Below are 26116 nucleotides of genomic sequence, written 5' to 3' on the forward strand. Positions count from 1 at the left end.
GTGAGGTGTAGTGTTTTCTAAATACAGGTTTTATAATGAGGCAGTTTCAAGTGCAAACTACACTGTCTATGAACTGAATGAATTAAACTGTTTTCTGCTTCACAGGTCTGAGTTTTCTGACAAAGTTCATGATTAACTGAGCAAAATATTAAGTGTGCTGTTGCTGTCCAGTAGATACACTTTTTATTATATATATATTTCTCACATTTAGTGATTCAGGGAATTATCTAAAGAAAGTAAAAAACAGCTGAATGTATGTAGCAACTATTTGTAACTGCGAAACAATTATCATTCTTTGTTTGAATTAGTAAAATGTAATTTAATTGTTATTTGTATCTTTTTAATTTTTAGTGTGAACTTCTGTATTTATGTATTTTATTATTGATATATTGGCTTTATCATTTTCATTGTGTATAGCATTAATATTTTATTAATTATTACAACAATTCATTTGTTGTTTTTGGTCTGTTTTTTACTGATTGATAAGGGGTCTTAAATCTAAGACAGTGGTTCTTAACCTGGGTTCAAACAAAACCCAGGGGTTCGGTCAGTCAGTCTCAGGGGTTCAGTGGAGGTCAAGAAACACACAATGTGTGTGTGTCCGTTCTGTTCACCCCACTTGTATTATTCGTGATGTCATGCTCCACTTGGCCATCACTGGCTGCAGCTGATCACATCACATCACTTGGCCTTAATATCTGTGCTGCGGGGAACTATGTGCGCTTAGCAGTCAACTTGTGACTGTAGTAATTGTTCGTTATTTGTGATTTTTTTTCCTTATCTTTCAATCCCTTTATACTAACTGTGTCGAGCAAAAACAGAAAGTGGTCGGACGAATGCGTACAATATGGATTCACGTGTGTAACGAAACATGATGGGAGTCAGTGTTCTTAATGCATGATTTGCAATGTCAAGTTGAGCAATTCTAGTCTAGCACCAGCAAAACTAAGAGAACACTCCCTAAAGCTGCATAGAGATGGGAAATACAAGAACACAATGCTTTCTGAATTCAAGGTGAAGAGAGCCAGGTTCAATGAAAAGGCTACTTTGCCTGTTCTCGACTTTATATCCATCAAAAAACTGAACCTCACAGCATTGTATGAAGTTGCATACTTGATTGCAAAGCGGGGCAAATCACACACTATTGGTGAAGCACTCATAAAACCAGCTATGTTGAAGATGGCAAATATCATGCTGGGAAGAGCTGCTGAAAATAACTTATCCCCAATTCCTATTTCAAATGGCACCATCAGCAGCAGAATACATGAGCGATGACATCTTGGCTCAAGTAGTTGCAGATTTGATTTCAAGCTCAGCAAAATTCAGCCTTCAAGTCGATGAGACCACCGATGTTTCCAATCTAAGCGAGCTTGTATTTATGAGCTATGTGAAGAACGACGAGATAAAAGATTTTTTTTATTTTGTAAACCTCTTACAACAACAACTAAGGCAGCCGATGTGAAGAAAATTGTGGATGACTTCTTCAGAGACAACGATCTTTTGTGGTATATGGTTTCTGCAGTTTGTTCAGATGGAGCTCCAGTCATGCTGGGATGATACTCTGGTTTTTGTGCGCTGGTGAAAGCCAGTGCACCACACATTCATTGTAACGCACTGTGTTCTGCACAGGCATGCATTGGCAACAAAAACCTTGCCTTCAAAACTGGCAGAAGTATTAAAATTGTAATGTAATGTGTGAACTTTGTGCAAAATAGTGCCCTGAAGCACTACATCTTCAAAGAGCTGTGTAATGAAATGGGCTCTGAATTCGAGGTACTTCTGTACCAATCAAACGTTTGGTGGTTATCCTGGGGAAAGGTGCTGAATCATGTTTTGCCATGCATGTGGAATGAGCCCTGTTTTTGCGAGAGAACCAACGTTGTCATGCAGATTGCTTTGAAAATTCTGAGTTCATTCTCATTTTGGCGTACATGGCCGATATCTTCAATGCTCTCAATCATCTCAATCAACAGATGCAGGGCATGTTAGGGAAACGACAAACAGAGAATGATAACTTTGCAAACTTTCCCCTGCTGGACGACTGTGTAAGTAAGATTGAAGATGTCCTAAATTGGAGACATTTCTGTACCTGGGGAACTGAAGCAAGCAATTGCCATGCATTTAGATGAGCTTGCAAAGTCTCTCGACGGATACTTCCACACCAGAGAGCCATATCCAGCATGGGTGAGACAGCTGTTCACATTTAGTGTTGCGACAGCAGATGTCAGTGGTGAATACCTTGACGAAATCATTGAACCAGGTTCAACAGCAACTTTTCAGAACAACAATGCTTTCAAGGTTTTAGTGTCGCCAAATCGTAGCGTACCCTCTCATTGCTAAGAAAGCCCTTGAGATACTCATACCGTTTGTTACAACGTTTCTTTGCGAGCAATCCTTTTCGAGGATGTTAGACATAAAAATGAAGAAAAGGAACAAACTTTGTTGCAAAAATGATATGAGAGTGGCACTTGCCAAGGTGAAGTTGTGCATTTCTGAACTTGTCTCTGAGAGGTAACAGCAAAAGTCACATTGATTTGCAGTAAATATTCATTGAGTTTTGTTTTTGTGTGAAATTCATGTTTTGTTTTGTTCTTTGAACACAGTGATATTGTGTGCAAATGATGCATGGCTCATTTTGTGCACTAATAAAATATCTGCTTATGTTTTGAATTTGAAAACAATCATATTTTATTATTCCAATTAGGAAGGGTTCAGTGAATGCAAGTACAAAACTTCCAGGGTTTAGTACAAGGTTAAGAACCACTGATCTAAGAGAAAGAGGTTTTAAAACTTGTTCATAGTAGAAATAAATTACGTAGAAAACCAATAAAGTAACTGGTTAAAATATGAACTACGAATAAGTAACTTTTGTTCATTATTAAAGAGTTGTAGACTTTGATTACTCACACACAAGGTTATAACACGATAGTAAGTATAAATTAAGCAACCTTTTGTTTGTTTTAACGTACTAAATTGTGACAGCTGTAATTTCACTTTCAACCGCTATATAAAGATATAAAAAGTTGTCAACCTAAAATTAATATAAATTTCCATGTGCAAGAGTGATCACATCCTGCAAGAGTTAATGGTATAAGCACTTTGTGTATTATTCACATATACAGAAGCTTACATAGAAACAAGATTTAGTGAACATCCACATTTCTGACATGACTGTTCAGTTTTCACTCACAACATTAAATATAGTTTTAAATGCTAACCATGCATGTTTTCTGTTCATTTAGTAAATGTGAATTCCATTTTTATGTTATGATAATTTTTAACAAAGTGTTTTATGCATAAAACAAAAGAAATGTACCCTTTATTTAAGGATAAATTAATGTATTATTTGTGGTAGGCATGGGGTTTAATCTGCACAGTTTACGATTTAAATGTATGGATGTCGCTTACCTGAAAATGTATTTGTTGTAGAACTAAAATTTTGCAATTTAAATTTTATAAATGAATACAGGGTAAAGGGAATAAGATTTGTTATGATTGGCCCTAATAAGGATTTACTTTTCACATAATTACAGCTTCTTGTCTCAGTGTTATAATATCTTGAGAACTGATCAGTATTTGGTATTTATTTGTCTAGATTAATATATTAGGGTTATTAATCATAGAAGCTCTTATAACTTAAATTTTCAGTTGTTTTTACTATTTATAGGAATTCTAATTGTTTCTATTTGCTATGAAAGATAACACTTTTCATTTTCTTAAGTTGTTTATTATAACTTAAAATATAGTTGAGTGTATAAACCAGTTTGAATTTAAATAATTTACATAAATTTTTAATTAGCTTCATTTGAATTATAAAATGGGTAAAAACTACAGTAGAAGTAAGTTTAAAGGGTTTGAAAATTTTAGCTGTGTTATTTTCATTTTCCAGGCTAGTTAGACTTGTTTAAAGAGAGTTGACAGCTTGGTTTCAACATTGCTATTGATAGTTTTTCTGTGAGATTATCAAGTTTTAACACCTGGGAAATTTTATGTATCATATTTCTGTTGGGTTGGATTTCAACTGAAGGGTTGAAGATTGTTCCGAATGGGATCACGCTACCAACAGACATCCAGGGGAGAAGCACAGGGGAGGCTTATGTGCAGTTTGATTCTCGGGATATAGCTGAAAAGGCGATGGGGAAACACAAGGAAAAAATTGGGCACAGGTGGGATAAAGGGCATCCAGGCGGTGTTTAATGCCCGTCAACTAGGCCTCATTTATGATTGTTAATTTTTTCAATTTGTTAAAGTTGCTGGGTGTGATATGTCTTGCAGTGGTGGGTATGTTTTGGTGTGTTCAGCATATATGTACTTTGGTGACCATGGGGCCTGGGTTTTGTTAAATGACTTTCTTTTCCTGATAGGTAAGCAATGTTTATCTAATATTTTATTTTTTTTTGTAGAGAATTAATGTGTTTAAACTTTATATATAGAAACTGGGATTTTTAAATAGTTTCATTATATATTCACGAGCTAATGACATACAAGCAATACCAGGTCTTCTAATGCTACTTTTAACATCTATGTGCAAGATTAATTAAGGCTCAAAATCCTATGTAATAATTGCTTCAGACTTTGGAAATGTGTTGTTAATTATGAAAGAACATTTAACATAGCATTTGATATACTTTTTAAAGAATCCCCATTTGTTCCAAGTTAGCTGAGAACTAGTGTGGCTTTGATCTATCTGACAACCTTGTAAAAGTAGTCTGTTCATGGAGATTAAATTGAATTATTGTTTATTCAAAATTTCACATACCTTTATCTTTTTCTCTCTATTTAATTATCACACACACACACACACACACACACACATGTAACATTTAGTGAATAATGCATAATTATTTTGAACATTGAACATTGTCATGAAATAAGATGTTTGTGAAGTAATTTTCCTGTCTTGTTGCCATTTGTTTTCCCAACTAAACAATATATTTTAGTATAGTTTAAATGGTGTATTTCATAAGCACAGTTAAAAATTTATAAGTTTCAGTTTCCCTTTTCATCCAGTATTACATTCCTAGAAATCTAGAATTCACGTGGCACTTTGGGTAGTACAAGTTTTTAATAATCTGCATAAAGATAAAGATCAGTTGTGAATGTAAATAATTTTAAAGTTTCACAGTGGTCAGCATTTGTTAGTCAAATTAAATGCTTACTTTTGGATATTCATCTTTAAGCAATTAAGTAAAAATATTAGGATATAACATTCTACTTTCAAAAGTTGTGTAAAAAATTGTTACAAAGTTGGTTTAGGCCCAAAGTAAAACACTGAAGTTTTTGTGTGATTGAAGTGGAACATTTCTGGCATGGATTGTTGTGTGTTAAAGCTGCCATAGTGTTCAGTATAACAGATGAGTTCTTATGTTTGGCAGAAGGTTTTCTGAGCAGTTAATTATGGTGATTAAATGATATTTCTGAAGTGCTGTTATATATCTTTTGTTGGAAATCTGTAATGAACTAATTAAATGGAGTGTGAGAAAAAAAAAAGTTGTTTAACATGATTTGATTGCAAATATTGGGAATTGAAAACTGTTTGTAAGAAGGTATTTCAAAAGATTCATAAGAAATTCTAAGCTGAAATTATTTTTCATTAATCATTAGCAGCATATTTCAAAAATACCTTCTAATATGGGATATGGTAATGATTAACTTAACCAATGGAGTTTATGTATATTGTTAATTTTAATGAAACTCGCATGCATTCTGTATCAGTTAACTTTCTGTAATTAAGATGTATGAAAATCCAAAAATAATTTTTAATTTGATGACAAATTAAGGTTACTTTATTGAGTCCTCCATTTTATACAATTAAATGATAACTGTAGGATCACACTTCTTTTGGAGAATGTGTGTATTAGTTAAATTTTAAACATGCCAGTATTTTAAATGTTTTTAGCCTGTAGCTTTTCTTCATGAAACAAGTTAATGTATTTTCATGTTAATGATCATATAAAAGTGTTTAACAAACAAGTTTTCTCTCTGGCATGAATGGCTTTTAAATGGACATGTTCTTTTTTCTGATTATTTCATTTGTGATAAAATGTTTTGACTACTGATATAAATATGTATAGCTAGTTAATTGTGAGTGTTGCTCTTTCATATGGCTTTCAGTTGCATGAGAATTTTTAAGAAATGAATCTTAAAATTTAGTGTATTATTAATTGTTTGAATGTTACATAATTAAGAAAGCAGTATTTGAATGTTCATATACTGATGCACAGTGAAAATGCAACAATATGTTCTACATTAATAATTCATTGGGTGCATGCAAAATATTCTTTACATTTGAAATAGTGAATAAATAGGTCTTAATTGTTCAAGTCTTGTATCTTGGTATAATCCTGTGCTTATGTCATGATTTCATAAAAATGCAAGGTTCTTGGTGCATTTTTTCTGGGCATCAGTATAGTTTTTGTTTTAAAAGTTTTATTTATGACACTTCATAAGCAAATCCTCTGTTGGTTTCTGTAAAAATTCACACTCAGTTTATAGAAAGTAGATATTAGAAAAAAATTGTAAAATGTGATGCATAGTTTAAAATTTTGATTTTAAAATTTGAATGTTAATAGAATTTTCTAATTATTGTTACAATTTTAGCATTATTAAAGAAAACTTGTACCTTTATATCTTAAAGGGTTGCACACTTTTTAAAAAATGTATATCTTCACAGAATCATGAACATTTTAAATATATGTGGAGCATTTGTTTTTTAGTATAGGGCTATTCTTTTTCTTTATTTCTGAAAATAATTTGTTAGAGTATAAGAAAAAGAATGAAATGTAAATGATGTTACTGAAAAATAGTTGCTTTGTGCAGCCAATTTGTACGAACTTTTGAAATTGGGTAAGTTAATATTAAGTTGAGATTTGAAATATGTTAGGTACATTGAGATATTCAAGAGTAGTCTTCAGGAAGTGAAAACTGTGATAGGAATGGGCCACCAAAGAATGCGAATGATGTCGGCCAGACCAAGCCCATATGACAGAAATGATAGACTTGGTGGTCTTGGTGGCCGCAGTGGGCTTAATAGAGGTTCTCGAAGTTTCAGAGGTAAGTTTTGAAACCTACAAGTTAAGCTTTACTTGCACAAAAAAAAATCAAAAGACAGATTTAATTAAAAGCACGTATGCTATCAAAATTAAATTATTGGTTATTACCAGATCTTAACTGAATAGGACAAGAGCAAACAGTAAAACTATGATCTCTTTTTCTTTGCACAATTGCTTTTTGTAAAATACTTCTATTCATCATGTGTACTTTTAACTGTGATTATATCCTTGTGTGTTATTTACAGTATATTTCTAATGTTTTAGTTAAAACCATTTCTTTAGCTTAGGATTCTTACACCTAAGTATAGGCTTTTATGTAAATAGTTTTACAGATAATATTCATTTTAATAACATTGTTACAGATATATAAATAATATGCTGTGGTTTCTCTGTGAAGTCGTCTATTTCATATTGCCAGAATAACAGACTAGGGCAATAGAGTTAAGTAAAAAATAAACCTGAAACAAGGATTTATAGTAAGAACCATTGCTGGCAAGAAAACTGAATACCTTTGAATAATCACCCTGTAATGTCATTTCACTCTGTTTTCCTGCTTTATCTTTTATATTCCATCTTCATTTTAAAAATAACCCTGCTATGAATATCATTACTTATTTATATCTATATACAGTTTTTACTTTTAAATTTATGATTTATGTTCAGATTTATAAAAATAACTAAAACATTCTTCTGTAATGATAGTTTGTGCACAGTCCAGTTTTAAATGGATAAAACTGAAAAATTAAAGAATCATTATTTTTGTCTATATGAATGCTTCATTCAAAGTGTGAAGTCATGCATATTATTAAAATTTTTATACACAGCTATTAAAGTTTCATGATTTCGGTCCAGATTTATAAAAACAACTAAAACATTTCTCAGTAATATAGTGATACAGTTTATGCACAATCCAATTTTAAATGTATTAAATTGTAAAAGTAAAAAATCGTTAGTATTCTGTATTCAGATGCTTCATTCAAAATGTTATCATGCACATTATGGTAATTTTTATACACAGCTATTTCACAATGTGATATAGTAAAATAATTTTGAGGCTGAAAATGTTAAAATTTGGAAGAGAATGTAATTGATCTTGAATTCTTGGTACATATTTGATTGAAATCTGAAATAATTTTTTTTTGTTGACTTTAATGTAAAATGTGCTTTCAGTAATTGTGGGTGTGGCATTTATGTGAAAAAGTGACAAGAACTGCCATCTGCAAAACTTTCAGAAATTAGTATTTTAGTGAAGTTTAAATATGGTGAATGTTAAAAATACAGGGAGGAAAAGTAATTTTAGAATTAAATGAAGTAATGAGTAAATAAAGTTTGCTTTAATATTGCAATGTTTTATATCATTTTCAAATAACTGGCCAGTATATTACCAATCCAGGATGCTTATAACAGGCTTTGTGCAAATGACATTTTTGATATGCTTTAATATTGCAATGTCTTATATCATTTTCAAATAACTGGCCAGTATATTACCAATCCAAGATGCTTATAACAGGCTTTGTGCAAATGACATTTTTGATATGTTTTTTAAATATGTTTTAGGGTTTATGGATGATGATAGTTATGGAGATTTTGGTGGTAACTATGGAGGGATACCAAAAAGAGGAGGTAAAGTGTTTTATTTTTTGGTTTGATAATTTGTGTTAGAACAATTTTTCAAGTTAATATGTTGCTTATAAATATCTTAAGTATTTTATAATCATTTTTCAGTAATGTTTAATTCATTTTATAAAACAATTTTCTCAGATTTTGGAGCATGCACTTGCTGTTCGGTTGTGCCATAATTTTAATTTTACCTTTTATAAGAGATTGTTTGATTACTTTAGTTTTTTTGTGTTTTTTACAAGGGATAATGTGAAAGATGATACTGTTTTTTAATGTTTGTTCAGAGTTTTATATGAATGGCATGTTAAAAATATTAAATGAATCTGTGTTATTTCCTCTACAAATTTTGGTTATGAAAATTTATTTGAATTGGGCAGACTGATGTCTGAAACACTGATAACTTGAGTTGCTTTCATGCTTCTACGTTCTGACTTGGGAATTCTTAAGCTAACTCATTAATTAATGTTTATTTTGGTTTCTTTGGAAGGTTTACTATTTTTCCTTGTTCTTTTACTTGGTTCATGGTTTGTATATTCAGATACTGTGTTTGTACATTTATCATCCTGGACCTTATTGCTATGCTTTCTCCAGCTGCCCTCCAAGAGTATTGCTTGTGGGTTATTTTGCAAAAGATTTACATCCATTCCAATATTTTTGTAATGAATACCATGCAGCTTTTTATATCATGTTTTTCCCTCAACTTGCAGGCTACATGTTAAATTAGTTTTCAGAAATGACAAATGTGGGTATACCTATGCAGAGGTAATAGTGTATATATATTTTTGTTTTTAAGACTGAAGTTGTGAATTTTCTATTTCAAATATTCATTCTGCTTGTTTAATATGTATATCTGTTAGCAATTCCAATTATTCTTTGGTCAATAGACAAAATATAAACATGAATACTTTTGATTCCATTGATCAGTTACAGAAGAAATATGATGTATGGATTTCCAAATCTGCTTTTCAACAAACTCCAAGCAGCTTTCCCCATTAACTTTCCAGTCCATGGATAGCTTCAGGCCAATGGTCATCCTGGCTCTTACATATTGTCTGTTTTTTTTAATGAATTTGAAACACAAGGAAAATCCTCACCTAAAATCATCAGTACCAGTTTGCTTGTCTTCTTGCTGCATTTGAAGGTGTATCAGGGTTGTGGATAATTCACAGCCCACATCTTTATGTGATATAATCCAAGCCTTCAGATCATCTCCAGTGTTTGCAGATTTTCACATTTACACTTCATATTTCATTTTGTTTGGTATTTCTTGTAATTTTTGTTGTTTCTGTCACTCTCGCACATTTTTCATCCAATTCAAACACACTACTCAGGTTCACTGTTGCTGTGTTCTTCTGCATACCTTTCATCTCATCTTCAGGTCAGTGTGTGTGTGTGTGTGTGTGTGTGTGTGTGTGTGTGTGTGTGTGTGTGTGTACAGTGTCAGTCATTACAGTATTCTGGTGGATTATGGAGGATGTTCTGATTGTTGGAAATAATGTGTAGTGAGGGTTTATTGTATTACCATAAGGATTATTTTTTCTTGTCTTTCAAAATTTGTTTGTCACTGCTTGCAGGGTGTATACAAGTGGTGGTAATATGTGATTAAAAGGTTTTTTAGATCACTTTTTATTTAGTTTTTGGGTGTAGTGTATAAGGTGGTGGATTATTTACATCAAAGTACATTATTTTAACATTTTATATGATTTAAACTATTATTAAAGGGTTTGCTTCCTTTCCAGAATTTTTGATAACCTTCAACATTCATCTTTCTTGAATTTCCATTTGTTAGTATTTCCTCTGAATTGATTCTCAGTCAGGAAAAACTTGTGAGCATGAGTTGAATAAGGTTCTGTCATTCTATATTACTACCAGTCATAATCCAATTTTTAAATGCACTTTATGTAATAGCCATCATCCTGCATTACCCACTTTTTATAAGTTATATTTCAGTCATCTACTTCTGCTTCTCTTTTCTTTTGTTCCTTTTGAATAGGATGTGTAGAAGTGAAGGGAGGATGAGCCTTTTCAATGCAAGCAATGGCACTTTTTCTGAGCAGTCCCTCCATTCAATCCTCTTTAGGTGGCTGTTTCAAATCCTTTATTCATGTGGAAACATGGGGTTCATTATATTCTTGAATTTGGGTTTTTTTATTCATTGGTCTTTTGGAACTGTGGACCTTTCCATGTGATTGGTAAAGAGTTCCTAATCTAGCTTCATCGTCATTCTGTCTTAGATTACATAGTATCACCAGTTAGGTAGGAACCTGATCCTGCATGGTTTGTTTTTGTACTATCTCTTTGTTTTTAGCTTCATTCTAATCATATTTATTTCCAAGCTTGTCATGTGCGAGATGTTATGATAATTCTTAGATTTCCTTTGTAGAGATCATCAGCTTCTGCCTATAAAGTAGAGCATTCATTTTAATCTTTTCACTGGTTGTGCTCTGTTTGGTGCCTTTACAATGACAAACACACATTCTTTCAGTTTATTGGTATGCAGTTATTACAGACCCTAGTTTTCTAGAAGCAAGATGTGTTAAGCCAGTTTCTTCATCTTCCTTGAAAACCACTTTATCATGCTAAATTCTCATCTTTGCTATGCAAAGCTGAACCTTAGTTACCCCTACTGCATCATTTATTTAAAAAAATCTATGTTTTGTTACATTGTTGAAGATGTGTATTCCAGAATTATATGTCCATTTTGAATAAAACCATTCAGCTACAGCTGTCTGGTTGTTGTATAGTGCTTTATTTAGAGAAGCCAGTTTTCTTGAGCAGCTTAAATGTTAAATTTCTATTAATGCTCATCCCTAATCCACCTACCAATCTCTTTTTGGTCTAATTGGAGGATTCAAATCCTCTAGGAATTGTTTTGCTCCAACTTCAAATATTTCCTTATTCTTCATGTTATTTCATGACCTGATTTATCTGTTTTTACAACAGACAAGTAAAATACCAGTCTCCATTGAAAGGAAAAGTTTAACTTGATCTATCAGTTTAAATTATTTCATGGCCTCTGAAAATCTAATTGTTACATTTTTGGTTTACTAAAAGCCAAAGCTCTAAGCTACTTGTACTGTCCACTACAAAAAGTAATTGTTGAGGTTTTCTTTCATGCTAAGAGCTACTCAACAAGAGCATACCATAAATCTACATTTTTATTCCTTAAGTTATGTCACATTTTGAAATATGAGTTGATGATAGTATGAATAATTCCTAACAACTTTGTGTAGAATATCTTACTTGTGAAATAAAATTTGACATCAACATTATTCACTTGTTCTCCAGTTATTTCAAAAGTGTATGTTGAGCTTTGTTTTTCAAAAGGTAGACAAGCAAATTCTTGGACAGACATCGGCTTTCAATTTATATATACAAGATAACAGGGTCACAAAAATAGTTTATACAATAAAATCTTTATGGATCAAACACAATTTGTGTTACTGAATTGGCTTGTACAGTTTATCTGTCAGTCTCTCTCTATGTACCTGAAATCCTTAAATGTTAATTTCTGGTTACATCTGCAAAAAAAAAATAGCTGACGATCAGCTACTTCTGATCTAAGAATGTCATGGAAGGCTTCATATAATATTAACTTTTGCAGAACTTTTTTATCATATAGTAAAACTTTTTTTCAACTTGTGGACTGGCTGAAATCTTGTGGAGTGGGCATTGGTAACCACTACATTAGAGGATATCTATATCACATTGATATATCTTCCAAGTTCAAGGATTCCTCTGGTGGGAAGTTTTCAGATTTGTGGTGCTAATATCAGGAGCTTGATTCTCCTTGGTGGACAGCTGATGGCCTGCTGTGGCTCTGCTATGAGAAAACACAAGTTCAAAAATCCTAATTGAAGAGATCAGTTGTAATTTCCTTTTTACAGTTCAGAATCACATTTAAGTGTGTGGTGACCTCAGCTCTTAGCTCCTTTGTTTTCAGAGATTTCTTTTAAAATTTAAATCCTACTTGTGAAATGTTTTAGGAGATTCTGGATTTACTACAGCTGGAACTTTACAGTTTGTTTTTCTTCTGTGTTTGTCCTTGTCATATAGGAATACAAGTATATTAGCAATTCAAGATATTTATAATAGGCTTTGCGGAAATAACATGTTTGATTGAAGTTTTATGTTTTAGGGTTTATGGATGATGATAGTTATGGAGATGTTGGTAATAACTATGGAGGGTTACCAAAAAGAGGAGGTAAAGTTGTTTTTCCTTTTAGTGAAGTTAGTAGGATTTTTTATTTTTATCTTAAAAAATGACCTTTTAACTCAACTTTTTACTATGTAACAAAATAATTTCATGAAATAAATATTCTTGACTGACTTTAACATATAATTATTGTTTGGTTGTGTCAAAATTTTTTTTGATTTATGTATTTTATAACAGATTGAAGTTTTTTATGATGTATGATTAAAAAAAATTTGATAAATTAAGCTTTTTTTTCATTATAGCTCTATCTCAGTTAAGTGGCAAATTGCATGTCTAAAATATTAAAATGAAAACCTGTGCTCATATTTTCACTCAACACTTTTGGATTATGAAAGATAATTAAAATCAGGTAGACTTAGCCCTGAAGCATTGACAACCTTTTGCATGTATTAAGTTGCTCTCATTCTGTCAATAACCGTTTGATTTTAAATTTCTGGGTGTCCATGATGCAGTGTAAAGTATCCATCAGTTTACCCAAAATTCTGTATTTGCTTTGATTCTAGAAAAACAAGACAGTACAGTTACTAATGGTACAATTATTGGACTATTATTCTCACTTTTTTTCACAATGTTTTGACCAGTGTATTCTTCTGCTATTGTCAAGTGTTATATCATGCATATTTGTATGCATCTCAATCAGAAAGCTTTTTGTGGAGTTACCAGAATTTGAACTGCAGAACAGTTTGGTAACCCAGTTACAACTTTTGGAAATACTACATAAAATAAAGATCAGAATAATATCTTGAATAATTATACCATTAGTAATACTAACTCCTTTTCTCAATTATTTCACATAAATATAAAATAGGACAATATTTACTATTCATCAGGAAAAGACTTATGATACTAAATGATCTCTTTGCAGATATTAGAATTGTTCATAAAGTGGAAATTAAAATTTATAAGGAATAATAAATTCCCAAATATATAGTATCATTAATTACAGATGTTTTAAAATGTATTCTTTGATTCCATCATCAACATTTTCACATATTTTTAAACTATAAAATCTTTAAATGATATTAAATTGAGGAGTTTAAAAAGAAAACATGAAAATGATTGTCTGTTTACGTTCTGCAATACATGCTGAAAGAAACTTTAAAAACATGTTTGTATTTGAGAAGCAAATAAACTAAATAACTTAGTTTTTTGTGACTGGTTCAATCCATTGGATTGATCCTAGAAAGTGTGAAGATATATTTATTACAGTTTTGAAATTACTGTTTTTCTTCACAAATGTTGATAAGTAATTCGTGATGATGAGAAACCCACTTGAAGTAACCCTTTGTTAACCTGAAGATGACTTAAGAAGGTCAAAACATTGTTCTCTGCTTTATTAGTAAAAGTGTTAATACCCATACCAGCCGTTCTGAGATATAAATGTTGATAAGCTATTGGTAAATTTTAAAAACCTGTTATAGATAAAATTCATATTTTTTTTTAAATGTAGTATTTATGATAAAAGATTTGTCAATGAAGTTTTGAAGATTACTCAGGTAGTGTGACCCATGCTCAGTATTCTTACCTGTTTCTTACCCAACATTCTGCAGTACCTTTTTCTTTCTTTTATTTCCATTCTCCTTTTATTGTTTCTGGTTGTGGCTTTGCATATGTGGTTTCTTTGCTGTTGGGATTTTCTAGACTGTGCAGTTCCAGTTGGCATCTTTTTACCATTGACTTATTTTAAGAATTTACGTATATGACCCATTTCTATGATGATACATTTTTTGTCGCATTCCTGGAGACACTAGAGCTACAAGTGGCATTGGTCCAATAACAATCTACCCTCACCAATATTGTTGCATGTTTATCTCAGTTGTAGCCTCATATGCCACCTGTTTCTCATTTCCCATCCTTCCTTTTCTCAACCATTACCTGTATCATTTTCTTGGAGTACCTCATATTAAATTTTTTTTTTTTTCTTTGACACACATCACATTGCCAACAGTACCAGTAACTATCTAGTGAAATATGGTCTGGTGGGGAGCTTGGCTTGCTGATTTTCTTCATTGCTACCATTTCTTCATCAACGATTTTTCAGTTTTTATCAGAATAATCTGTGATTTCTTCTTTTTCCACCTCTCGTACCTTCTTTTCTTGTTTCCTTCTCTCCTCCTCAGTATTCCATGACAAGCCAGTCCTTGGTTTAATTTTCACTCACTACACTGCTTCAGGTGATGAAATTCCTATGGACTCTACCTTTTCACCCTTCTTTTTCTGTTGGAGCATGGAACCCTTACAACATTCCATTTCCAACCACTGGGAGTGGTAGATTGTGGAGGCACTTTTCTGAATGGATTCCACACAAAGATGGCTGTAATCATTCAGGGCAGTGTTGAGTGGTGGTATTCTACATGTGTGTGTGATTTATCTTCCTCTTTGAGATACATTTACAAAGGAGAGATCAGTTAATAAAAATAAACAATTTACCCTTTCCATTGGGAGCCCTCATTCTACCTCCATGCAGATGTTGGTACCCTTTGACTAGGTTTTGGATTTAGTCCTCAGACATGTTGGCTACCTTCCTCTGTCCACGTTGTGGCTCACAGACATAGAACATGGGATTATTACTGTTCTGTCTTTACCTTGTCCTATCTTAATGTGGGATTGTTATTAATTTCTGGATGGTTGTGGTAAGTTCAAAGTTGGAGGAGTTGATTGTATGCGATAGGCAACCTTCCAGATTTTGGGTTTCTGGATTTATAGTTTAGTGTTAGTACTTGTGATATATCTGGGAAATGTGATTCTCAATTGCCTGGTCTCTTGGATTTGTGATGCATTTGGTATGATCTTCATTTTACCCTCGCATGGATGTCAGTTCCCAGTGACATGAGTTTTGTATGTAGTTGACATTACAGAGTATGGTACTTATGCCCTGACTGCTCTACACCTGAGAGCACATCCATTGTTTTACTCACTTTTCTATTGTTTGGAACATGATTCTGACAGTTCTCTCCCACTTAGATGTGCTTCTTTTCTTTACTGCCTTTATTTTCTACAGATTTTCACAGGAGAGGGGGGAATATATCTGGTTCAAAGGTAGCATAGTTTCCCCTCATTGAAACTTCAGCTCTGATGCTTGATTTCCAGGGTTGTCTTCCATACTCTTTTGGTGGTGGTGGGGTGCTTCTATCATTCCCATTACCAGTTCCTCCTCATATTCATTGTGGGATTCTAGCTAATTTTGTGAGGGGATAAAAATAATGTATTAGCAATTAGTCCCAGCATGAACCAAGCCAGTATTTGGTGCATATGAAACTTTGCAATTCCTGGATTCTCATGTACACTTATATCTTGTGCCTGGTCTGCCAAAGATTTTCTTATCACAAGGGACAATGGCTTCTGTTTGTGTAATGGTATGATGAGACCTGGTATGGCCAGGTGGGTTAAAGTGTTTCACTCATCTTCTGAGGGTTGCAGGTTCAAATCCCAGTTGCACTAAACATGCTCACCCTTTTAGCCGTGGGGGTGTTATAATGTGATGGTCAATCCCACTATTCATTGGTAAGAGTAACCCAAGAGCTGGCGTTGTTTGGTGATGAGTAGCTGCCTTTCTTTTAGTCTTATACTGCTAAATTAGGGACTGCTAATGCACATAGCCCTTGTATAGTTTTGTGCAAAATTCAAAAACAAACAAACAAAGGGTATGATGCCTGAATTATTATTGCACACCAGCCATTTCAGCTATGTTTTTTCCTGTTGTGTCATGTGTTTGTAGGGGGATGATAGTTTGTAATCTCTTTTCACACTGTGTGTACAGCAGTGTGGAAAAACCAGTCCATCCACAGTGATGTTCTTTGTTTACAGCTTCATGGCTAGTTGTTATTCATTTCTGTGTTGGAGAAGCTACATCCTCCTTTCATGCAACTCATAACATTTTTGCCTGCTTTCATCTTTGGTGTCTGTAAATCTCTGAACTACTTCCCAAGAGTTAGTGGCTTAGAAATTTTATTTATTTTCTTTTCAACTTGTGTAGAAATTGTCTTGTTCTTCATGTTGCTATTCGATTATGTGAATCATCAACATCTGTGGTAGGCTGCACATGTTTTTTTTTTCTTCCTCCAATTTGTGGAATTTGCAATCAGTGAGACTTGGCATTTGTGTTAAGATGTCTGGCTTTTCATGCTTTTGAACATTTATTGATTTGTTGTATTTTACTGAAGATACATTTTCTTTTGTTACTGGTTTTGATTGAAGAAGACCTGAAATTTATGCCCTCAAAGCTTGGTGTTTTTTTTCTGTATTTGTATTATGGTAGAGCTTTCTTATTAACTACTTGTTCCCCCTACCCTTATGGACCCAAATTTTTATTCAGAATAATGCTTTATCTTGTCAGGCTGTGCAAATTTGTATTCCACAAACAGAATTTCTGATTGCTAAATGACATGAAATGTAATGTGTTTGACTTTATGGTATAGTTAGCAGTTAGAGGACATCTTTAAGGACAGCATTTGGACAAATCCAAATATCTCTAATATTCTATTTACTTTATATATATTTTTGTCTCTCTAATTTTTATATTTTATGACCAACTTTAGTAATTCTGCAAACCATGACTGAGGAGTTATATTGTTTATTTTGTACAATTTGGAATCACACTTGTGAATGTGCAGAAACTGTGGTATATTATTTTCAACTTCTTTCTTTATGGTTCCCTGCCAGTACAGTGGTAAGTCTACAGATTTACAACACTGAAATCAGGGGTTTGATTCCCCTTGATGGAGTTAGCAGATAGCCAGATGTGGTTTTGTTGTAAGAAAAATGCATACTCTTGTCATTTTAGGAGTGTCTTGTGTAATGTAAAAATTTATTTGACACAAGTTTTTTGTTTTTTCATGTTTTGAGATATGTTGTTTATATAAATTGTCACATCGTGGTCTCTTGCAGTTAATTATTTAATGTTGTATTTATCCATGTCATATATGAATACCAGGCTTTGTGCAAGTAATGTTTTTGATTGTAATATTTTCTAGGGTTTATGGATGATGATACTTATGGAGACTTTGGTAATAACTATGGAGGGATACCAAACAGAGGAGGTAGTTTCTTTTAAGTTGTATAGATGTAGAATTAGGAGGAAAGTTGGTTGTCTTATCAAGTACCTCTTAAATGTTGAATTTCACAAGTTTTTAGACTAATGCAGAATAATTTAATGAAACAAGTATATTTTTCAGACAGAGTATGGTAAATAAAACTTTTCTGTGCCACAAGTTTTTTTGTTATTTATTCATTTGTTCATGTTGATTGTTTGAATAGCATAAATTTGATTACTTAGGGATGAATATGAAAATTGATAATTTCTCACTTCTGAGACTTAAAAATTGGAAAAATATTAAATTGTATCTGACTTTAAAACATAATTGCATATTAGAACTATAAAATAAAAATATGTTGTTGTTTGTCTCAAGTACTGAGTGTAAAGAAATAACAAAATAGTTACTTTCATCTAAAATGCTGATAATTTCCTTGTTTAGTTGCTCTCATGCTGTTAAAAAACATGACTTTAAATGTCTGATTGTTCTTCTACAGAATGCAAAGTATGCATAATCTTTTCTATAATACTTCACTTTCTACATGTCAAGAGATTTTTATATAAGCTCTGCTTTCTTGCAATAATTTGTTGTTATTTTTGGCAGTTTCACTGTTAACATAGCATACTGTCATTCTCACTCTGAATTTTGTAGCTAATTCAGTTGATGCTTTTAATAAAGGTTTATTGCCATAGTCTTTCCATGATGTTGATTGAATTTATATGATTGCATATTACTTTTATCAAACAGATTTTGAATTTTACTGCTAAGTATTCCATAGGTGTGCTTTGTGTGGTGGATTTCAGGATTTTATGGATGCCTGATTCACAGGACTTTTAGTTCTGTTATCCATAAACAAGCAGGTTCTTTTGGATATGCTGTTTCATCTTATCTGAAGACATTTCTCTTATTTTCTGAATTTTGTAGTGTTTGTTATAGAATCTTTTTCTTCCTAGTCCTGACATTTGGTTTGATTTTTGCTTTTACAGTTTGATGCAGTTTTCAAATAATGTAGTTATCATTCATAGGCTATTATTGTTCTATAATGCAGCTGAGGAAATTGCATATCTTCCGTGAAAGGACTTTGTAGTTGTGGTGACTTAATCTGATTAAGGACAAAACCTTAGCTATTTTTCCTCAACTGTTTGTTTTGAAACCCATCTAAGGGAAGAACTAGATCAACAGAATGTCATAAATTCAGTTTGTGACTGAAATACATTTAAGAAATTAAAAATTAGAATATTTCTGCTCGAATCTGAACTAGATGAACATGCTTTGATCAGATATTAAGCATAATACTCTGGTGGTTTTCTGCTGATGCTGTGGTTTCAAAATCAGCTTCAAGATCTATAAGACCAGTAAGCTGTGTTCGTGCAGATTTTTTGTTTTACTTGTAAGTTTATCTAGATAGCTATTTTGACCAGAAGTTAATGATATCATTTTGAATGTTGTTGTAAGCATGTTTATCAGTGTGCATAACATGTAAAATACTGCATGGTCTCTTAGCAAGCTAGATCATTTTGTACACAACATACAAAAAATAAGTTAAATTGCTATATAGCAACTGATAATGAGTGCCTTCATATTTTCACTAGTGGAAACTACAACACTTTTACAGAAACACTAAGTATTTCTTTCCCATTATTAAGATACAGGATACACATCTTGAATTGTATATTTGAACTATTATTTGGGTAATGCACATAACTTTATCATTTTATCCTCTTTATTGAATTCAGTAATCAGTACTTGCACATCAAAATATTGATTTGTTTATTAAAGTGTCTTAAGATACTAACATGCTCACAGTTTGAGCATACTGTGGATGAAATGTTACATGTGTATAATTCTCCAATTATTCAATGCATTGTTCAAAGTACCATCACAACTAATTGTGTAAATTCTCTAAATCAGTGTAGTTATGGTGCAGTTGTTATTTATATATGGCTGTTTACAGTATAGCTATAACTCACTGTTATATACTAATTGTAATAAGCCAATTAGATATATATTTACATGGTTTCTGTATTTTGAAGTGATTTAAAGTTTTACAGAGTTTACTGAATTGTTAAGCTTTTTATGTTTTTAAAAATTGGTAGTTAGTGTTTATACACAGTGTTTAATTATAAAACTTTGTTAACTTGTTGAATGAATTTGTACACAGCTTTATTTATTTTAAAAGTAAATATTGAAAAGTATATAAAGTGTTGTTGTCAAAATTACCAGGACGGAACATGGAACCTATGGATGTTATAGGTGGATTGGGTAGCAGGTTCAATAACAATGGATTTAATGGCAGAAGATGTGACTATGGCCCGTCAGGTCACTTTGTGCACATGCGTGGATTACCCTTCAGAGCTATAAGACAAGATATCATAGATGTAAGTGCTGCATCTAGTTCTGTGTTTTATATACATGTAGTTGCTTGAGAATTATATTGATGTATGATAGTAACACCAAGTTATTCTGATAAAGGAAATTCTTTAAAGTTTTTCAGACCATTAATGCCAATTGGGATTGAGATACTTTATGACAAAACAGGAAGACCTTCAGGGGAAGCTGATGTAGAGTTTGCTAGTCATGAAGAAGCAGTAAAGGCAATGAGTAGAGATAAAGAAAAAATGGGTAAGAATCGGGAACTTACTTAAGTGTGGATGTGTTTACAGTTCAGTTAAGGTGGTTGGAATGCACTGACCTGAAAATACTTTGTGAATATATAAAATGTTTTTGTAAATTTCTTTGAGAAATTCTAAGTACTTTCAGAAAATCTCTGATTAGAAGAGAAATATGTAAAGTAATTATTGGGTATTTTTAAACTGTTTAATATTTTTATGTATCTTAACCTGTCATAAGTTTGATACAAGTTTTGTGCATGCTTTTATTGTGGTGAAAATATATGCAGTAACATATTTATAGTGAACTGGTTAGTCTGATACTCTAAAACACTGTGTATTTGTCTATTTTGGTCATGCACTGATGCCATAGTGACTTGTTTAATTTTTAAGTAGTTTGACTTCATGTTGGATTGAAGCAAATTGTCTACTACTGATTGTAGTAGGTTTGATAAATGATTATATTTTTTTTTTTACCCTCGGGGTGAGCGATAATGCGAAATTTACGCGTTTTGTAGTGAAATATAGAAAAACAAACAAAACTACTTACACCAATGATATAGCATTTTTTTTTATTTTTTTTATTTATTAAACTCAATTTTAAGACTGAAATTAAATGTAAAAAGCAGAATTCTAAAGAAATTTATCGAATTCATTACTTTGATGGGGGCTGATATTCTAAAAGTAGAAACCCCAAAATATTTGGGGCCTAAGACCCCATCGCGCCCAACTGATTATCGCGCTTTATTGGTGCGTTTTATATCGATGTTTACCTGTACATACTTAACCCTTTTGCTGTGGGTCACAGGTCAAAGCCCATGTCATCATGTTTGACTTAGTCATAATATTGTTGAACAATTATATGAATTTATATCAGTAAGTTTGGAATCCAGTTGTAGATTACAATTAAAATTTTAATATCATAGATAAGTTAATTTTGTAATTTAAAAGTAAGTATTAAAAAGAACACATTTATAAAGATTTTAGCGAGTCACATGGTATGTTGAATGCAGCATTATTTAAAATTAGATGTTTGTGATGTCAAATTACTAAGTTTATAAGTTTGTAGTTATTCAGCTGTGTATGTGTTTTTTATACAAAAACATTAAAAAAATAATTGTTTGATATTCTCCACATTTGAAATTTTAAAAGGCATAGCAGTTTCTGTCTAGTGAGTTAATTGTTTGCTTTACTTCTTGATTTGTTCTATATTTTAAGAAAAACAAGTTTAATTTATTTCTAATTAAAAAAAGGAAATAAATATAAATTGTTTATATAGAAAACACTAGCCATTCTGCAGTTTGTAAAATTGATTTCTCGTTGCCACATAAATGTTGGCTTTTGAGAACACACTTATTTTAAACGTTGGCTTAGGTAATAGGAATTTTTGTGCTAAGATAATATTGGCAATGTGTGTTCAGTTTCAACAAAGGTGTAACAGATTAGATTATTGCTTTAAGGGACTTTTATTATCATTCTACAGATAGCAATGATGAGAAGCCATAGTTGAGATAATTTTTCAATTTATTGAATCAGTAAAACTGATATTGTTAGTAAATTTTTCAAATATTTATAGCAACCTTAAACATACTCAAATAGATACCACAGGTATACACTACAGGTTGAGATTTGAATAAACATTAAACATGTTCAGAGAAGATTAAACTGTTCCTGAAATCCTTTTCTTTATATCAAAAAATAGTGACAGTTGGAAACTAGATAGAACTTCATTACAGAATTAGTGTTTACCTAGGATTATTAAATTATCATTTGTTACAATGTTGTACATTTCATGTAGCTTTAAATTTATCTTTGTACAAAATTTAAATTTTTGTTTTTTCATGTTTATGTGTGTATCCATACTTTCTAGTTTCTTGTGAAACTAATGAAACTTTTTAAATATGCTAATTATTTGGTTGCAGAATATTTGGTTATTTGATCAAAGGACTTGATTGAGGAACCAGTATCTCTGCAAAACACTACTTTTTACATCTGTATTTCAAGTACTTAACAAAAATCAAACTATTTCTGTTTTTAATGTAGAACACCGCTATATAGAGCTGTTTTTAAATTCAACACCTAAGCCCATGAGAAGTGGTTCTGATGGCTTTGGCACCAATATAATGGATGATATGGGAGGAAATATTAGAGGTCGTGATTTTGGTGGAGGTATGGGTAACCAGATGGGCTATGGAGGGTTTGGAGGCTCTAGTCCTGGAGGAAGGTATGGCAATAAGGGGGGATTTGGTGGAGGTATGAGTTCCCAGATGAATTCAGGAGGTGGAGGTGGAGTGGGAAGATTTGGAGGTAAGATGTTTTCATTTACTGTTTGGAAACTTCAAAAGGAAGATACACAATTTTATTGTTTCTTTAATTGCAAGATTTCTGAAAACAGAAGAAATATTGTATGGTATGAAATGTACATTTTACAAAAAATAGTGTTAGAATTTGCAGAGAAGCAAATGTAAACTGTAATTTTAGTTTCATGTTTTATCCTATGTAGTATATATTATATATAGTGGTTTCTACCTGCATTTTGTACCATTTCAGTTAAATAACAAATGCTTTCTCCTACTAGGTGGTGGCATGGGTGGAGGAAATTTTTTTGGTGGATCTGGAGGAATGGGCAACATGATGTGAAGAAAGTTATACATACAATCTTTTAACATTGTCATTTGTTGAGTGAAATTGTTTCTTGTCCACTGGTGTATATGGACTTCATTATTCAATAATAATTTCTGCATAAATATTTTTTGAAGTGATCTTCTTTTGACAGATATCAAATTATGTTGAAAAGTGATAAAATGGTCACTTTATAATTGGATGTATACTTATTTTCATGAAGTTTCATTGTATTAGTAATGTAATATTTTTCTTCACAAATTAATAGTATTGAAAGTTTCAAAAATATTTGTGTTTAAGAAGTACATATATCAGATTACGTATTAAAGTTAAGAGTTGACACTTTTTTTAAGATATTAAATGTGAGGAGTTTCATGACATTTGTAAATATACAAATGATACTTGCTTATCGGAACTTCAGATTGCACAAGAACAATTGACGATATATGGATACAAGAAAAGTTTGAAGGTGAATGATTGAACCCATTGAAATTGTTTTTTGTTAACCTGGTTTAAACCATATTTAGGTTATTTATATTAAAAAAATCTGCTGTAGAGAAGAGCCACTGACGGATATTTTGAATATCTTTTGAATTACCTGCATTCAATAAACAAAAGATTTATAGATTTTCTTATTTTTGTTACTCTGATCTAGTCTTAGTGGTTGTTTATTTTTACACTTGATGATACAACATTGAAAAAAAAAACCTACTAGGTTAAATATAATTTTTTTCTTTTAAGTTTCTGCTGAATTTAATTGGTAAGCTTTAATATAACTAATTAAAAAATAGTTATTATTTAAGGTATTGTATGGTAGTAAGCCTTTTGTTATTAGTACTGGGAATGAACTGGTTTGACCATTGAATCTTTCTGAACAACAACATGAACACTGACAAACCTGTTAAAAATAAAGTTAACTTCAGGATGTTGTCTGTCCAGTTTTATATAAACAAGTTGAATATTTGTAAGGTTTTTTGTGATATTTTCTGAGGTATTCTTGTTCTGTTCTGAAGTTTGTGTTGTCTAGAATTGAATTTTATTATAATTTCCATTTCTTATTTTAATAGATCTGAAGAATGAAAATAGTTACTGTCTCTTTGGTTATTGCTTAACTTAGCAGTTAATCTGTGAATGTGAACTGTTCAAGTTCCAAGCAGTATATGAGAGTTAGTTTGAAAGTTAGTTTCTTGAAGTCTTTATGTAAAAGTTTTGGAAACATATTACACTGAATTATAATAAAATTAGGTTTGTATAAGAATTAATGTATTTTATTATTCATTACTAGGGTTATTACTATAAGAAATTTTAAAGTATATGCATGAAATGCTTCAGTAGTCCTAAATATTTTCTAAGGTTTTACTACCCAAAGAGTTGAATATACTTTGGCTCTTATCATGAATGTTTCTTAAAAATTAATTTGGATTTATAGTAAGCAAGATATTTTAATTGTTTGAATTTTGATGTATCATCTTGTCAGCAAAAGTGGTAAGAATTAGGCTTTGACACTTTATTCATGTTTCATCTGTACCAGTGCCTTGCATTTAATGCTGGTTTTCTTCAAAAGTTTTTCTGTTGTAGTCTGTGGTGTACACTGAAACATGACCTTTCTGATGCACTCTTAAAATGTTTCATTAGATATTTATAAAATGATTCAGCCATTTCACATTAGATCATCAACTCATCTCCAACTTATTTTAGGAACCACTTTGTTCACGTTGTTTTACTACCCATTATCATATTTAATTTCTCTACTTGCTGCCACTTTTGTTTATGGATAAATAACTATATTCCATCATTACCAATACTTCTAGACAGCAGTTTACAACCAATAAGTACAGGTACTTGTTGAGCATTTGTCTGTTAGAACTTTCATCTTGAAGTGTACAAACCAAAACACTTATTTGTAGTAAGGAAATTAAGTTTAGTTCTTGATTTCTTTGACTTTCTTTTAATTTCTGCATGAAAGATGTTTTATGAACAAATTTTGCCAGTCTAATTTATCCAAATGGTAAGTGTATCTCAGTATTACTTTATTCATGTTTATTTAGTGTTGTGTGTACCCTAGTTAACGTGTAAAAAGTGAGAACATAGCCACTAAATGAGGGATTATATAAAAATAAGTGTTATAACAAACATTTAGATATTTATCTTCTTAATTTTAAAGGAGTACATCATGTTAACCTTTAAAATTCCAGTGCATTCCAACATTTAAGTTTTCATATTTATGGAAAGTAATGATTTTTTTAGTGTGAAAAATATTCTTTGAAAACTGCCAAAATGTCAGATAAATTAAAGGTTTGTATTATCTCTGATACTTTTCTTGTGTCTTGTGAAATCTGAAGTTCCGTAATAAAGTTTTAAATCCACTTATTTTCTTTCACTGGTATAAATATCTGAATTACTTTTTGAATGACTATTATAATATTTTCTATAAGGTTTGGTATTCTTTACAAACCATCAGACTTAAATAACTTGTTTTCCAGTAAAAATAGTGGAATGTCTGCTCCTTAGTAAATAATTGTTTTATGTGTAAGGAAGAAATGACTTTGTCATGAAATTTTAAACATGCTATTCTACTAAGACAACCATATTTTATAAAATGTTTTGGGGTTTCTAGAGTGAAGTCCTTGATATTAACACTGAGTCTACTATCTATATTGTATCTGTGGAAATTGGTATTAAAAACCAGTTGTGAAGTGTGTTGTAAGGAGTGTAACAGATAATAATAAATAGGCATTTTATTTGTAGTTTTTTTGCAAGGTAGTGATTAACAAAAGTATTTTTATGATTGTATCTCAATACAAAAAGAAACTGGGATCAAGAGCTGTTTCCAAGGGAACAAAGTTTAACAGTAGTGTTTTGGAGTTATCTAAAAATGAAATATCTAACTGCAGAGATTTTGATTGTATATAGTAAAGGTGAAACTAATGTTGCAGTTAATGTGCTTAAGTTACACCAATGTGC

General features: G+C 31.6%; 1 protein-coding gene across 2 annotated transcripts in view; it reads left to right on the plus strand.

Moving 5' to 3' along the window:
• The window catches only part of LOC143246362 (heterogeneous nuclear ribonucleoprotein H3-like), a 37811-nt gene extending 11912 nt beyond the window's left edge, over window positions 1-25899 (plus strand). Inside the window, exons 4-12 of one of the 2 annotated variants that reach the window (XM_076492941.1) lie at window positions 4028-4166; window positions 6884-7053; window positions 8610-8675; window positions 12811-12876; window positions 17862-17927; window positions 20145-20299; window positions 20408-20543; window positions 22574-22837; window positions 23109-25899. In XM_076492941.1, coding sequence (XP_076349056.1) covers window positions 4028-4166; window positions 6884-7053; window positions 8610-8675; window positions 12811-12876; window positions 17862-17927; window positions 20145-20299; window positions 20408-20543; window positions 22574-22837; window positions 23109-23170 — 1124 coding nt within the window. In that variant the 3' untranslated portion in view covers window positions 23171-25899. The remainder of the gene's footprint in view (window positions 1-4027; window positions 4167-6883; window positions 7054-8609; window positions 8676-12810; window positions 12877-17861; window positions 17928-20144; window positions 20300-20407; window positions 20544-22573; window positions 22838-23108) is intronic. The other variant, XM_076492942.1, reaches the window with a different exon arrangement.
• The last annotated feature ends 217 nt before the right edge of the window (window positions 25900-26116 follow it).

The sequence above is a fragment of the Tachypleus tridentatus genome, chromosome 3 (genome assembly GCF_004210375.1).
Source record: "Tachypleus tridentatus isolate NWPU-2018 chromosome 3, ASM421037v1, whole genome shotgun sequence".
Lineage (NCBI taxonomy): Eukaryota > Metazoa > Arthropoda > Merostomata > Xiphosura > Limulidae > Tachypleus > Tachypleus tridentatus.